The sequence below is a fragment of the Glandiceps talaboti genome, chromosome 2 (assembly GCF_964340395.1).
Source record: "Glandiceps talaboti chromosome 2, keGlaTala1.1, whole genome shotgun sequence".
NCBI classification, from domain to species: Eukaryota; Metazoa; Hemichordata; class Enteropneusta; family Spengelidae; genus Glandiceps; species Glandiceps talaboti.
Window position 1 is genome coordinate 28,033,499 of NC_135550.1, and position 16,766 is coordinate 28,050,264.

The window sequence follows — 16,766 nt, forward strand, 5'->3', positions numbered from 1 at the left end:
CTACTTTGCACATGCGCGTTTACATCATTGGTCAAGGTACCAGCAGCTGATGGAAAGATGTTCGGCCAAAGATGTTTAGGGTACTAACTACAGAAACGATGCTGAAGATTTGAATTATGAGTGTACGCGCTCTTTGGATTATCAAGTTACCAGTGGGTGGTGTTGCTGGAAATGTGATATTTGCCAGGTATTTCTAAGACATAGTCAATTGCCCTGGCTGACCATAGCTGTATAGTCGAGTCCTTCCGGCAGACTGATTACGGGACAATGTTCCTAACTAAACACCAGAATGAGAATTAAAGAATGAAAAAGGAGAGGGGCATGGTCAGAATCGAGCCCCGACTTACTCCGTCTGCAAGCAGGACTATGTTGACCACAGTAATTTGTGGGTTGCTTACAAATATGAACCTTTGTACAAAAAATCCATTGGGGTACCCAATTCACACACACACAGTTCACTTTGTTTTTGACATGGATGTACTAGCCTCACTAATAGTCACAGGGGCACGTATTAAAAATATCATACGAATCTTGCTGCTACAAATGTATCAATCTCTATATTACGTAGAAATATTTTCCTTACAGGTAGGAATATATAGTCAAAAGGTTGTTATATTTTGTATGTAGGCCAAAACAACAATCTAAGAAATATTACACGCCCCTATGCTAATAGTACATCAATGACCTCAACTTGAATGAATATCATTCGTGTTATTTGGTAAACGTATTTGTTGTCACAGTTTAAAATTCTGACCAAGGGATAATGTAAGTCTTGATGTACTTTTTATGCTATACCAATTATTGTCATCTCTAGAATGATTTTGTTCACCCGTTGTACATTCATTCACTCACTATTAATATGCAACCCTTTATTGATGTATTATTGATGATTATATATCTAGTTCTGATTCATCTGTGTAACACGATAGTTTTGACGTATGCGTGGTTTATCTCATTGTTTATGTATACCAAAACGTGGTGTGTCACTGGCTATCAGATTACTAGGGCTAAAAATCACAACAGCTTGTCTAATTACAGTTTCAATAGATGTGTTAAGGAAATAGCCATATGTGTGAATCCGTAAACGGTATATTTAAGTTGTAAGTTGACATAATAAACCAATCAATTTTATTGTGTGGAGAAAATCATTGGTAGTCTCACATGTATGAAATAACTCAGCTGCTCTTCTTTTCTTCATGTAATGTCCATTTGTTCAAAATAATTTATCTGCAGAGTATTAGTTATACAGTTTCATATTTTACCATTATATGGTGCATATTTCAGTCATACTGCATGTATTTCGAGGTTCACCCGAATCACTAGTCTTTAGATCAAAACTGTACATGTGAATAAATTATTCTAGTCACATAATCAATTCATAACTCAATCAATCAATAATCTTCCTATGAAGAGAGTAAAACATTTAAAATGTTAAATTGACAGAGGAGTGCATTGAATTTACAATTGCCTATGATTTGCCCAACAAATCCCATATCTCTGACATATCTCTGCGTGACTTTCCGTTTTGTATCTCTATTTAATGATTAATGTCATTCCTTTATGTTCATCATCATCATCAACAAGTATGTAAGAGAGAAATCAAAACCCAAATCATACTTTACATCAATTCTTTGTTTCTTTTTAAATACCAAAAAACGATAATCAAATTAAAGTACACAGGCTACAATACAGCATCTAGTTAGCAACTTTGTTGTCAGGTGAATCTTCAAAGGGTATCCATTTTAAGAGACAATACATATATCAATTGTATAATGGGTATCTCTTCCATGTTTGGTTTATCAGGACCTTTCCAACTGTCGAGAAGAGAGCTAAAAATTTGACAACTTCTGACAATCATGTAGCTGTACCTGAAGGCAAAGAATTCTATGATGCCATTGCAACAGAGCTAGGCCTCAACATTAAAAGCACAAAAGTATGTATCAGTGTGACTATATTAGTATGTAATCTCCTTTATCATTTATTCAAGGGATCCCATTATCAATGGATCGGTAGATTTATGTGGAGGATACGCAATTCTTATTTCTTAAAGAATTATGAAAGGAAGGAGCTAGTTATTCCACTGTGTCTTGTCTTAACAATGCAAGTATTCCAAAATGTAATTACATGTACCAAACTTTGACCCAAATACCATAAAATGAATATGTGTAATTCATCAGACATATTTTGGTGATTTAACCTGATTCAATTTTGCTTCAGTTTGTGAAATCCAGAGATACATGTCAGAAGATTCTAACTCAGCAGAAACCAGTGTATGAAGTGACAACAGATAAGGGTAAATTATGGCCTGTTGTTATTATAGAACAGGTACGGTAATCTCTCAACAACTATGTCAAACTTTGCACCATTTACAACTGTGTAAGGGGTGGAAAGTGAATTCATAATTGTGGTGTAATATGTCATAGAATTTTTGCTTTTCAATTCACCTATCATGCTGAATTTCTTTACATAACAGCAAGATTTTGACTAAATATCATTGATTTTGAAATGGCTTCGTACTTAAGAAAACAATGTGAAACAACATAGACCAAGTTTGTGTTGGTAACTCAATACATTACAAAAATCTAAAATATGTATAAGAAGTTTGTTTTACCGACAGGCACTTGGCATGTGTTGTTTCACATTGATTTCTCAAGTAGGAAGCCTTGATAAAATTGTTTTATAAATTAAAAATCCAAAATAAATACCCAATCCTCATCCATACTGCCACTTTAAATATACAGATACCAACATGTGTATACCCACTGCTATATCACCATGCAATTGTCAAAGACTAGATTCACCATGAGCTGGTATTGATGATATATCTAATTAAATCAGAGTTGCATTTTTAAAAATTGTGTGCATAAAGGTTCTGTTTGCAACTGAGTACTTATGATATATCAATCTATTATAAAACTGGCTCGGCTAATTTGAAATGAGAGTACCAATTTATTGATGTAGATGTCAATGTATTAATTACTATTAACGTCGGTGGAGAATGGTTATCGATCATTGTCATAGAGGCAAAATTATGTTGAATTGCATGATTTTATCATACTGGTGTGCATTTACATAATGTGTATAATAATCAACTCCATGGAATCAGGTGAAAGTACTAACAGGGAGTTTGACTACTCTGAATTTATGGCAGATTGAGAGTAAAAGTGTGTACAAAGAAGTATAGACATTCTTAGCCACAATTTATGTTTTTTGGCACGATATTATTGTAGCTGTAAGTGACAAGAATATCTCAATCTTTCTGCACTGTTGCTAAAACCAGTGCACTGTATTTCAAAGGAATTTTGTAATGGTAAATGTACAACCTCGATTCCTACATGTGTCACTTTTCTTTCCTCATTTATAACAAATTCAACCTCAATAGTTGGAAGAACAGTTAGATTACTTTGAAACTAAACAATAAACTACTCAGTGATAGTAGTATCACACCACATAGCAATACAGCTGTTATTTTTAGATAATAGTCAGAGAAAGAACATACAGCTTAATTATCTAACTCTGACTGTATTTTTCAGTTTGGACTCCTATTTTGTTGTCTTCCACTGGTTGAAGCTGGATCTGATAAACGACCAGCACTTGTTACATTGTAAGTTTGACATATATGGAAATAATGTTTTCCATACTTGTTGTCATGTCCGTAATTTCTCCACATCATTGTAACATTGATAGAATGTAGTTAGCCTCATTCAATTCCATGACAACATTATGGTACATGATCCCATAAATACTACAGTACCTATACTAAAATTCAAAAGTTTATGCTGTTACTAGTGGTTAAGAACCAAAAAGCGTCATAAAGGTAGACAAAAGACCATATATAACTTTTATAAGATGTATTGTTTAGAAAGAGGTGAAAAAGTATTGTATTATTTTCAAAATATTTACTGAATGCTGTTTGTGACTACAACATAATACTGTAAATCAGTATGTATTGTGACCTAATGTTCACTTCTTGTATTTCAACCATTTTTATTGTGACCCAATGTTCACTTCTTGTATTTCCACCATTTTTATTGTGACCTAATGTTCACTTCTTGTATTTCCACCATTTTTATTGTGACCTAATGTTCACTTCTTGTATTTCCACCATTTTTATTGTGACCTAATGTTCACTTCTTGTATTTCCACCATTTTCATTGTGACCTAATGTTCACTTCTTGTATTTCCACCATTTTTACAGACCAGGAGTGACAATGGGCATTTCACTATTACAACATGTAGCTGAATTTGTTGGACCACAACCACATGATGTTGACCAGGTAAAACTTACTCTCCTATTTTGAAGAAAAATAAGCACCCATTTGATATATATTTTCATTTTGTAAATAATTTCAGTGTATTGGACCAGGTATATTTATTTTTGAAGTTGTTCTAGTTGTAAACTTTATACTGACCACACCTAGTTTGCCCTACATCAGCTTTCTACCCACCCAAATTTGAACAGTTAGTGGTGTTTTTAATTAATTGACCTCACCCTGTATTGTGTTACTAAACAGGTTTATTTTACCTGTCAGTATATCTACAAATAGACCTGTCACTGGGATGTCATGGTTTACCTACTACACATCTTTATAGGGTATATAACCCTATTGTATGATAGCCTTTGACTGTGCTGCTTTCAGATGTGTGTAAATATTTGACATGGATGCCCCTTGCAATCTGTTTTGTCTGCCACTAGCAGCTCAATTTAATGCCCAACCTGACATTCACTTTATATGGTTTACTTTCGAAATGAAACACATGTTTATCATTTAGTATTATATTTCATCAACAGAAGTACAAATGTATATTGTGTTATTTGATAACTTTACACTGGCTGTATTTTTCATACATATTATTTTCCAGAATTCACCACAACTACAGAAGCTGTATAACTATTTGTGTTATGCTGTGCCATTTGGCACTCCAATAGATCTGAATATTTCCACAGTGAAAGCTTGTGTACAAAGTAAACCCTTGCAGTCAGTTCCACCAGAAAAGGTAAGCAGTGGTAAATGCTTTCATTGTTATTCAATTGACCCTGTTTGTCGAAATTGGTACAAGTAGTAAAAACAATTTACCACATGTAAATCATGATATGTGTTCTGTGTAGTACTTTCATCAAAGACTTGTATTTAATAAGTAGTCAATTACATATTCTCTTATCATAATCCACTATAGATTACATATTAAGGAAAATTATATAAAATTATCTAAAAATCTTGAAAAATACCATATTCACCATATTCAGTATAAAGAAATATGACTATAGATAAAATTAGTCTCATTTTTGTTTTCCTTTAATTTGATATGTAAGCTATTGAAAACTACAGATATAACTGGTGCTGAAAGTGTTTTCAGATGTCATCACCATGGAATCCATTTGTTTCCTTAGCAACCAGCATGGAAGCCTGTTTTAATGAAGGGAGGTAAATCTCAAGTCCAGTTTGCTATCACAGAGCATATCCGTGCAGTGTTGTATGATAGTCATACAGTCAGTGATGTGTGGGATGTTTATGGCACAGTTAGTTGTAAGGTGAGAGGAATATCATTTGTTAGTTTATGCTATAGTTACCATGTTAGTATGAAGTCAGAATTAAACAAAACAAGGAGATTATGCACAATTATATATGTTTTTATATTAGACAGGGATTCATTCATTTTCATTATTGGATGATAATTGAAATGAATAAATAAGGCAAATATTGGATTAGATCATGTTGATAGACAGCACTTCATTAAAGTTGTGGGAAGGAGTGTTAAATTTGTAAGTCATAGAATAATATGATACAAATGTGACAGATTTAAGATATTTTTGTTGTTTGATGTTTTTTTCCATTGTAGGCAGACTTGGAAGGTATTCCAGATGTAACAGTCAATTTATCTGTAGCTCCAAACCATCCTCCATTAGATAATCTGGTAGTTCACCCATGTGTACGTACTGCTGATACACAGCAAGTTACTGGTAAGTTCATCTGTGTGTATATACTACTGATACACAGCAATTACTGGTAAGTTCATCTGTTTGTACATACTGCTGATACACAGCAATTACTGGTAAGTTCATCTGTGTGTACATACTATTGATACACAGCAAGTTACTGGTAAGTTCATCTGTGTGTACACACTGCTGATACACAGCAATTACTGGTAAGTTCATCTGTGTGTACATACTGCTGATACACAGCAAGTTACTGGTAAGTTCATCTGTGTGTACACACTGCTGATGCACAGCAAGTTACTGGTAAGTTCATCTGTGTATACATACTGCTGTTACACAGCAAGTTACTGGTAAGTTCACCATTATGACTGAATTGATGAATGATGTTTGATAGGTATACAAATTATTACTGAAAAATATGATAAATATCATCATGAGTGTGAATTATCTTGAAGATTTTTAGTCAACTTAAACACAGAATGATTGACTTTCACTGACATTGATAGTTAGCCATGTGGTACTACATGTATCATATTACTAATACTTTGCCATAGTTGTTTGTCATGATAGGCATGAAGTGAAGTGATATGTAGGTGGCAATCATCAAGTTGTAATAAAATTGGTAATTCTAAAAGCACAGTACTTCAAAGTTCTTGTAATGTGTACCAAAGCATATACATAATATGAATAGTAAAATAGTATGAAACTTACATGTAAAGGGTAGATGATAAACATGGGAACTTGCATTCATAGATGTGAAATGTACAAACTTAAAAGTACCTAGCAAACTGACAGATTCTTTTTTGCCTCATGCAAGCCAAGCACAACACATATAGTTTTAAAATATTATCGTAACAATTATGTGTGCAAAAAGTACACAAACCTGTCAAAGGCATTTTCTTCATCCAAGGCTTTCTATTTCACAGGAAGTGTTCCAGTACAGGGCAGTACACCGGGGCCAAGGAGATTGAGGTTTACTCCGCCATTGGAAAACTTTACTCTGTGTCACTATTCATCGTCTCATATACCACAATTACCTATTAGAGGGTTCTTTCAAATGAAAGGAGACCAAAAATCTGTCAAGTTACTAGTACAACTAAAATTACAAGAAAATATCAAGAATTCATTTGATTACTGTGAATTACAAGTACCATTTTACAACAGGTAATTTGATATCTTGATAACATAATTAATGCATGCCAGAGATATATTATAATACACCTAGAGTTGTATGGCTATGTAATGCTTTGAAAAAGTTGCAGCTATTCTCCGTTTTATGTTCAAATATGAGATATGGCAGGTTCAGAAATATTGTTCCATGTTTCCTTTCACATAAGCCTTCATTTGGTTGAAAAACTACAAGGTGTATTGGTAGAAATTTTACATTTGGTACAAGTCCGTTATCTGAGTGACAAGCTTTCTTGAGATCAGGTATACTCGGAGGGTAAACTGAAATTATAGGTACCTTTTCTAAGAACTTTAATGTGCATGTTTTATGAGATTTGTCTCCTGTAGGTGCAATTTACTACTACAACAATAAATATCTACTACTCTAATGATTAAGTCATCTGCCATATAGTGTCTGACATTCTAATCCTTAAATAAATAAGTGCAGCATTGAAAACAATATATTACTCTTGTTGAACTGAATGACTATTGATGATTGCTGTACAGAAGTACAACTAGTATATATAGTAGTAGTATGATATAACATATTGTACAAATCTGTTTGACTGAAAATTATTTAATAATACCAAGTTCATCTAGCAAACAATTTTCAATAAAATTGGTGTTTTCCAGAGGACACATTGTAAATATTGATACAGCAACAACAACAGGCAATGTGATTGTTGGACCAGATCAGCGTCGCATTGCCTGGAATATTGGACAGAAATTTCCAAGTAGAAGTCTGGAAGTGGAACTGAATGGTATTGTATACTTCAAAGACTACAATCCACCAGAAAAAAGCGAGAATACTGACGATCCATTCTGTGTAGGATTAAATGCATATGCCCAGGTAATAACATTTTATTGTCTATATTATTTATAACACTAATAATTTATTGGGCAGATGAGATTACATGGGATACTATCTGTTTGTTGTTAACAGTGTTTCCTTTAAGGTGTTTTTGACTCTTAGCAGTGAAGGAAATTAATGTTTTGTTATATGAAAGGCTAGCATTACAATTAATTACTTATGTGTTGTTGGAGGGAGATGAATATTAGAAGGTATTTTTAATGTTGTTTAGAAGCACTTGGGTTTCCCAAATAAGATAGAGTTTACTGTTCCTATCTATTGATTTATCTCAAGCTGTAAATATTCTTTTGTTTGTATGTAAATATTGCCTGAACTTCCAAAAGTCCAGAATTGTATTCGGTAAATTAAAGGGAAGCGATACCCTGTGAATTTACTATGTCTATTACAAACTGTGATGTTAAAGGGAAGCGATACCTTGTGAATTTACTATGTCTATTACAAACTATGATGTTAAAGGGAAGGGATACCTTGTTAATTCACTATGTCTTTTACAAACTGTGATGTTAAAGGGAAGGGATACCTTGTGAATTTACTATGTCTAATACAAACTGTGATGTTAAAGGGAAGCGATACCTTGTAATTCATTATGTCTATTACAAACTGTGATGTTAAAGGGAAGCGATACCTTGTGAATTCACTATGTCTATTACAAACTGTGATGTTAAAGGGAAGCGATACCTTGTAATTCACTATGTCTATTACAAACTGTGATGTTAAAGGGAAGCGATACCTTGTGAAATCACTATGTCTATTACAAACTGTGATGTTAAAGGGAAGCAATACCTTGTGAATTCACTATGTCTATTACAAACTGTGATGTTAAAGGGAAGCGATACCTTGTGAATTCACTATGTCTATTACAAACTGTGATGTTAAAGGGAAGCAATACCTTGTTAATTCACTATGTCTTTTACAAACTGTGATATTAAAGGGAAGCAATACCTTGTGAATTCACTATGTCTTTTACAAACTGTGATGTTAAAGGGAAGCAATACCTTGTGAATTCACTATGTCTATTACAAACTGTGATGTTAAAGGGAAGGGATACCTTGTTAATTCACTATGTCTTTTACAAACTGTGATGTTAAAGGGAAGGGATACCTTGTTAATTCACTATGTCTTTTACAAACTGTGATATTAAAGGGAAGCAATACCTTGTGAATTCACTATGTCTAATACAAACTGTGATGTTAAAGGGAAGCGATACCTTGTTAATTCACTATGTCTATTACAAACTGTGATGTTAAAGGGAAGCAATACCTTGTGAAATCACTATGTCTATTACAAACTGTGATGTTAAAGGGAAGCGATACCTTGTGAATTTACTATGTCTAATACAAACTGTGATGTTAAAGGGAAGCGATACCTTGTAATTCACTATGTCTATTACAAACTGTGATGTTAAAGGGAAGCGATACCTTGTGAATTCACTATGTCTATTACAAACTGTGATGTTAAAGGGAAGTTCTTACTAAAATAACAAAGTGTAATTATTTGTCCATTTTGTTGTAATCATACTGATACTCTAATCATTTCAGCTGTTCTTCAAGATTTCTGACTACACTTTAAGTGGTTGCTTTGTGGACCAGAAATCAGTCCAAGTTTATCCTAGTACAAAAACTAAGCTTACAGCAGGTATGTCATCATATATCAAATCCCTGACTGCATACATTTTGCTATGTAGACATGTTATAAAAGACTTCAGAATAATAATCAATAATAGTTGGTGACAACTTCTTTTTTGTACCGATAGTATTAGCTATTAAAGTGTGTTAGTTATTAATTCAAAAATTGCTTTTGCTCAGAATTTTATACCCTTTGTGTAGTATACATGTAACATGAAATATATGTTTTCATCCCAATATGTCAGAATTCAAGTTTTATCAATTTCTTATTTCAAATAAAAAAAATGCCATCACTATTTTATTTTGAATATATGTAAATGATTGATATTAAAAAAGTTACTATTTTTGATAAGTTAAATGGCCCCCTGGCACACACTCAATTAAATTTTAAATTCTTGGTACCTGCAGTAACATTTTACCTCGTGTTAGAATTGCTCTCTTGTAAGTAATATATGAATATACATATTGCTACCAATACATTACATATTTGATACTTTTTCTGTTCTCTGTTTTTTCCACAGTGAGAGAACTCATTGCAGCTGATTACAAAATCTGGAATATCCATGGTGATTCACAGGTGGCATTTCCTCCACCAAAGTCCATGTTGTCATAGAACAATCGTTGAGATAGATTATTGCAAAGCAAAACAGAAACTACATGTATTTCCCTAGAAACCAATGTGGGAAAAAATCACAATGAAAGCAAGAATTCATTTGATTCATCAACAACTGTTATTACATCCAAATTTGATTTCCTAACCTAAGTTGAAAATGTTATTATACATCAAGATTATTACAAAAACAGTTATTGATAAGATTCCAATCATGAGACAATTGCCCACAAGATGATATAACCAGCATATTTTGAAATTGTTGACTATGCTAACCCAAATACTTGGATATCTGGTTTGAAAACATTGTTGGCCAGTATGTTGTGTCAGATAGCCAAGTGTCTGGGGTATGACCATGCATGAAGAAGAGACTGTTGCCTGCTGGAGTCATGTTAACCACTAAGTGCCCATTTTGTGTCTTTTTATGGCCTTGCGCACTTGTGAAGGCAAGGCCACTGTGGGAGATACATATGGAAGTTGACGAAAAACAATGACAAACACTGAAGTTACTTTTAATAATGTCATGTATTCAAAAGCTACTATATTCTAAAGTTGAAATTTGGTTATTAAATACTAAAAAACCTTGAATTTGGAAATGTATGAACATTTTTGCAGCAATGTTACTTGACACATTTTCATTGATGCATTCTTTGACTACTTGTATAAGTTGTTTCACATGTGAACAGTTGTGTAATAACAGTGTATCAAATAAAAAGGAAGAAAAATTGAATTCGTGAAACCGTTGTCAATTTCATTAATGCTAGAAGATGTTGAGTATTCAAATTTCATCTTTTTGTAAAGTTGAGTGCAATGTAGTGTATAAAATATGAAATGGTGACAAATGGTATGGATTGTCTTTCTGTCAATAACAGAGTATAAAGACAAGCCTTCATTTGGTACTTTCTGTTTTCTTTATTATGAGTGAAATAAAGAAAGAAATATAATAAGACCCTGAAGAATACCAAAATTGACAGATGAAGTGATAAGTGATATTTGCTCTGCCGCCTCCCCCCCCCCCCTCCATTGGTATGGGTAATAGACAACTTTATATAATTTTCTGTAAAAAGGAATAGTGAGGATAAAATGTTGGATAATTTCTCATAATATTTAGCTTTTTACTAAAGGATATCAATATCGGTTTCCAGTTGTTAGCTGACTTTGGGTCTCTATATAGAGACAAGGGTACAGGGCATTGTGTTTACTTTGATTCTGGGAATAAAGCATCTCTCTCTGTTATGGCATGTCTGTTGACATTATAATTAGAAAGTACGCCCTCTATCGAGTCTACAAGCCAGAAGGCAACAACTACCGTGAATGAGGGGGAGGAAAACTCCTATCTGGGATTCTTGTAGAACAGCATTTACTTGTAAGGAAACATTAATAGAGACAGTCAATTCTTGGCATCCAATTCAGAGAAAAATCTTACATTTTCTTGTAATTTTGAATCATTTTTCCGCGAAGATGTTAGAATTTGCCATACATATACTCGTATTGGTACTATATGAACACCCCCAATGGTGAATGGACGAACCGTCAAGCCATTACATACGCGCAGGAACTTTGCGCAGTTCAGCGGTCAATTTGAAATCTCCTATTTTGATTTCCGACGAATTCGAGCAGAAGTATCTGATCTTTGGTTTGCATAGATGCAATGATGTATTCGAAAAGCAAAGCACTGCCGACATTACAGACAGTCACCACACGATCCAGACGGCTTCCTTCGGATAGTTCGAACACTAAGACATCGACCATAAAATCTGGTTCACATCTTCCGATTTCAAACCCACAAAAACGACAACATGGATCCTTATCAAGTTCAAGCTCCACTACTAGCACTGCCAGGAAAATCGTCAAGCACGGGGTCAAGGCACAAGTCGAACCTCTGCCGGAAAAGATTTTACAAGACCAATGTAACAATGATTCTAGCTCGAAGGCAGCGAGTAATCCAAGGCCAAAATTCGAAAAGAAAATCGACACCACATTCAGAGGAAAACTCCAGAGAGGATCGAAAGAGAGCGTTATACAGTTCAAACATAAGGGTGCAGTAGCAACCATGAAGCAAAGGTAAGCTTATGCATTTTCATGAAAGTGATAGCACTTTTGTAGACTGAAAGATGCGCCGTTGCGTTGTTTGTGCTTTAATATGTAACCACAATCATTGGAGTATCACATGCCCAGTGGGCCCCACAATCATCAAGAAATCGTCCGTACCCCCTGAAACAGTCACAGTTATTAGTCTTGCCTTTTTAGTGGTCTGAGTCTTGCCGAAGGGCTCTCCGGCCGTCCGTGCGTCCATCCATCCGTCAGTCATATATCATTTCTCAGACATGTAATATCCAATTTCTTTCAAACCCGGCACAAAGGTGACATGTCATGATATGGAACATATGCACGTCATTTTGTTTGGCGATATAATATGCACATACGACCAACATGACTGCTATAAAAAACAAACAAACAAATAATCAAACAAACAAACAATAAAAACCCAAAAGATAAATATTTACAATTGTAACTCAAAAACTATCATTCAACTGCCCCCCCCCCCCCCCATTCTCAGGTATAAATAGCTAGCCATGCATATCACAGACACTTTGTTGTATTTAATTGTTGCCAATTTATTTTCAATGTGTCCACGGGTAATTTGGGAGAAGAAAAATGTATACAAGTATACTATTACTGTTTGTGCTCATATCATGTTTTACTAATTGGCGACCATATTTAGTGTAACAAATCAAAGTATTTCTGCATAACTCAAAAACTTCAATACATAAAGCGTCCATTCAAGTGTCTAACCCCATATAATTGCATAAAGGTTCTTGTAAGAAAGTCACCCTTGACCTCGACCCTCTGGGTCAATTATCAAAATCAAGCTATTTCTTGCCTATTGCAGACAGTCTAGCATTTATGTGAGGCCAATCAAGTCTACAGGTAGGCTACAGTGGGAGTGTAATTGGTAACAGAGTGTCCGGCTCTTGTTTATGTTTAGAGAGACAGACAGACAGTGAATAATTTATGACAAGCTGTTTCAAGAACAAGCATATTTTTAAAAGCAATTTGTTTACAGATTAACTCCTATGGAAATGAAAGCAGAACTTGAAATATTGAAAGAAAAGCTGACACAAAGGGGAGAGGAACTTGTACAGGTGAAGGTATGTGTGTTTGTATTCCATATGTCAAACGTAATGTGTTATGATTATGAGACATTTCAAGACATATTAGAATTAATGTCATTTGTTTTCTTCCAAATCAAACATTATTAATTTTCTGTTGAATGACACAGCTCCCATCAATATAATTTATATAAACAACTATTCATCTGAATTCATACATAGTACACATATGTAATCTTGTTTGTTATTCTCTATTCTAAAGATGACAATTGTAACTTTGTAGTATAATTATGGTTAAGTTACTCAAGCATAATTAAGGTTTGTTTTTGTATAAAAAGTGTAACACTATCGACAACCCCATGATGCTTGAGTGCAAATGTGACATACTTTGGGGTATTTGCATGAGTGTCCAAGGTGTCTCTGAGGCTGGCCTTACTTTCATGAATGTGAAAGAACAGCAGAAAACAAATACAGCTAAACACACAGTGTCTGTCACAGGACTGTACATAACATATACATTTAATGATCAAAGCTGATCATTTGGCATGTTGAGTTTGTTGTTTTACTTGCTAGATAAGAGCACTTTTACAGCTGAAGTCATCATTTGCATACACATAAATGTTTTAGTATTGCACAGCCAGTAAATACCACCAGTATGTGCATGCACTGGTGCAAATAATCACTGGTACATCTGTAATAATATGACGAAACTCCATGATGCCCAAGTGCAAGTGTGGCATTCTTGGGTATTTGCATGAGTGCTTCTTGTGTTCTCTGCAGCTAAAAGTGCATCAGAAAACACCACAAGTATGAGTTGAAATACCCATGATTACCCACACTGGCACTCAATCGTCATGGGGTTCTGTCATTATACATGTACATGTTGATCCAAAACAATAATATGTTCTTCAACAATCTGTATACCGTGTGATCACGATCATGTACTTATTTGTACACATTTGGATACAGGTATGAAATAATGTTTTTGGTATTGCACTGCAGTGCAAATACCACCAGTATGCACTATCACTGGTTTGATTAAGTAATAACTGTTACATATGTAATAATAAAGGTACCTTTACAATGTAATATGCAGCAAATCCCCTCCTTAGTGATCTAAATCTTTCTCTTTAGGCTGCACACCATCAGGAAATCGTGGAAATAAAGACCAAGATGGATGTGTTACAAAAGGAATCAAGTATGTACAAAAAAATAATTTTGATCAACTTTACAGTTAGTAATTCTTGTACATACCCCATACATACATACACAACAGAAATATCATTTTCATATCGGTTGAACTGTTTGTAATTCATTCTTGTCTGTGCAGAAATACATCATTTTCATGGTCAGCTAGTTTTATCATAAAATTAAAAGAATGACATAAAAATGTAAATACTGTAAATGGAATTATTGACAATAACATGATATTATACATGCAGATAACAAGTTTGAATTTCCACATATATAGTTTTCGTAATTTTTTGTGTGCAAAGTCTGATGAAAACAATGCATTTCCATCTATTTTAGTTTCTGTCCAAGACGAATTGGATGGAAAAAGAAGAACAGAAGACACAATGGATAGACAAATGTAATTAATATTCATTTTTAAGTTATACATTGTTTGCAATGTTTTAAAAATTAAACAGTTACAGTCATTTAACTCCCCATAAAGTAAGTCATTATAGTTTCCCAAATATCATCCATGTCAGCCTGTAAAATACACCTTGCTGTAGTGGCCACACTCAATTCACCATCACATGCAGGCTAATAATATGTGGCAGCCATTACAGCATACCTTAGTCTACCTGGTAGACCCTTGGTTGGGCAATTCTGCTAACTTTAAAACTTCAACCCATTATCTTTGATTTGAAAGTATGTTGACATATTTTTGTTTTATCTTCCAGCAATATGTACCGAATAAAACTGAAGTCCCTGCACTTTGATCCAGGTACTGTTTTGAAAAATATGTACAGCAAGTGTACTGTATACAAAACTCTTTATGTAGAAATTAGTCAGTTAATAATTCAATCTATACATGAATAATTCAAAACTGGATTGTTCAAAAATCTACTGTGAATACTTGCAGACACTACAGTAGAATATTAAGAATATTAAATTGAATTTTTACATGTGGGTGTTTACGGTAGGATAAACAAACATATATATAATTTTATGTTGATCACAATTGTAGATACCTTAGAAGTAATGTACTCAAAGGAAGAAGAAGAGGAACTTGAGAGAAAGAAACTAGCTGCTCAGGTACAAAATAATATTGGTTTTCTGTTATTATCGATTTATCATGCATCAAAAGATAGCATATGATTGCAATGTGTTTGAAAGTGAATATTATCTGTAATGATCTGTAGAATAGTGCTCTAATCAGCAGTTGTAAGACATACTTTCACATGGTTTTATAAATGTTGTCCACTTTATAAAACAAAATATAGTACCAATAGTAATAACCATGAAATGATTGGGTTTTACTTTTATCAGTCATGAAGGAAGTGTTTCTCTTGGAAATGGTAGCGTTGTATTAACAGTGTATGTATTTGCATTATGGGATACATTTGTATTTGCATGATATAATAGTGTATTGTTCAGCTAGAATGATATTGTTCTCAATGATCCTCACATTCATCATGCTCTGGATGTCCAGAGTTGACTTTGATAAATAAACAATGGCCATCTAGTAGTAGTTTTCTTTGCAAATGCCAATCATAACTGCCACTATGCTACTTGTCAGCAGAGTTATTGGATATTGGTCAGAAAACTTTGTGTTGTGTGCAGTCAGTTTAACAACGACATTCTACTGCTTACTGAATTATAATTTAAAACCTTTTCTCTTTTTATGTCATAGGAGCACTGTAAATCTAATATAAATTTACTCAAAAAATTGCATCATGACTTGGAAACAGATGAAGAAAATAATGTGAGTGAAAATTTTCATGTTATTTTCTCTTGATGACAAATACTACAGGATGTCTTTATTAAATGCTTCCATAATGACAGCTTCTGAACATATCACTGTCTAAAATTTACCTTACTCATATTTGATGAATCTTTTAATCAATGAAAATGAATATCTATTGTGCCAGATGCAAAATTTAAAATATAATTTCTGTTCAATGGTGCTGAAAGTGTCAGATGATCATTCCAAAATTGATTCAGTTGTTATTAATTACAATGGTTGTCCTGAAGGAAAACAGTCTTGTTGGAAGGTTCAGTTGGCATCCATAATATATTATCAATTGTTGTGAACCCCAAAAATCTTTGCATTTTGAATATTTCAAACAAATTACAGTTTTTCTTGGTCATCTTCCATTACAGGATATAGTGAAATGGTGTCAAGATGTCCTGAATAGTTAACTCTTTGACAAAGCTGCTAAAGTTCAGAGTATAAAGCCATAAACCTGCAGATATATTGAATAACCCCTTATAT

The 16,766-nt window shown here is 33.7% G+C and overlaps 1 protein-coding gene and 2 long non-coding RNA genes across 3 annotated transcripts; all 3 read left to right on the forward strand.

Annotated features, from left to right (window-relative positions):
• Positions 1 to 41: 41 nt before the first annotated feature.
• On the forward strand, positions 42 to 10,921 carry LOC144453326 (AP-5 complex subunit mu-1-like). Its single transcript, XM_078144588.1, has 12 exons — positions 42 to 187; positions 1,804 to 1,933; positions 2,218 to 2,325; positions 3,534 to 3,604; positions 4,199 to 4,277; positions 4,864 to 4,998; positions 5,393 to 5,533; positions 5,842 to 5,962; positions 6,865 to 7,102; positions 7,739 to 7,955; positions 9,515 to 9,611; positions 10,123 to 10,921. The coding sequence occupies exons 1-12, from the start codon at positions 117 to 119 to the stop codon at positions 10,212 to 10,214; spliced, it is 1,500 nt and encodes a 499-aa protein (XP_078000714.1). The 5' UTR covers positions 42 to 116; the 3' UTR covers positions 10,215 to 10,921.
• A 1,286-nt stretch (positions 10,922 to 12,207) lies between these two features.
• Positions 12,208 to 14,494, forward strand: LOC144452233 (uncharacterized). The gene is made up of 3 exons (XR_013482339.1): positions 12,208 to 12,275; positions 13,279 to 13,363; positions 14,459 to 14,494. It is a non-coding gene; the product is annotated as an uncharacterized LOC144452233 (long non-coding RNA).
• A 366-nt stretch (positions 14,495 to 14,860) lies between these two features.
• Positions 14,861 to 16,731, forward strand: LOC144447635 (uncharacterized). The gene is made up of 5 exons (XR_013482041.1): positions 14,861 to 14,915; positions 15,232 to 15,275; positions 15,519 to 15,586; positions 16,185 to 16,256; positions 16,655 to 16,731. It is a non-coding gene; the product is annotated as an uncharacterized LOC144447635 (long non-coding RNA).
• Positions 16,732 to 16,766: the final 35 nt, after the last annotated feature.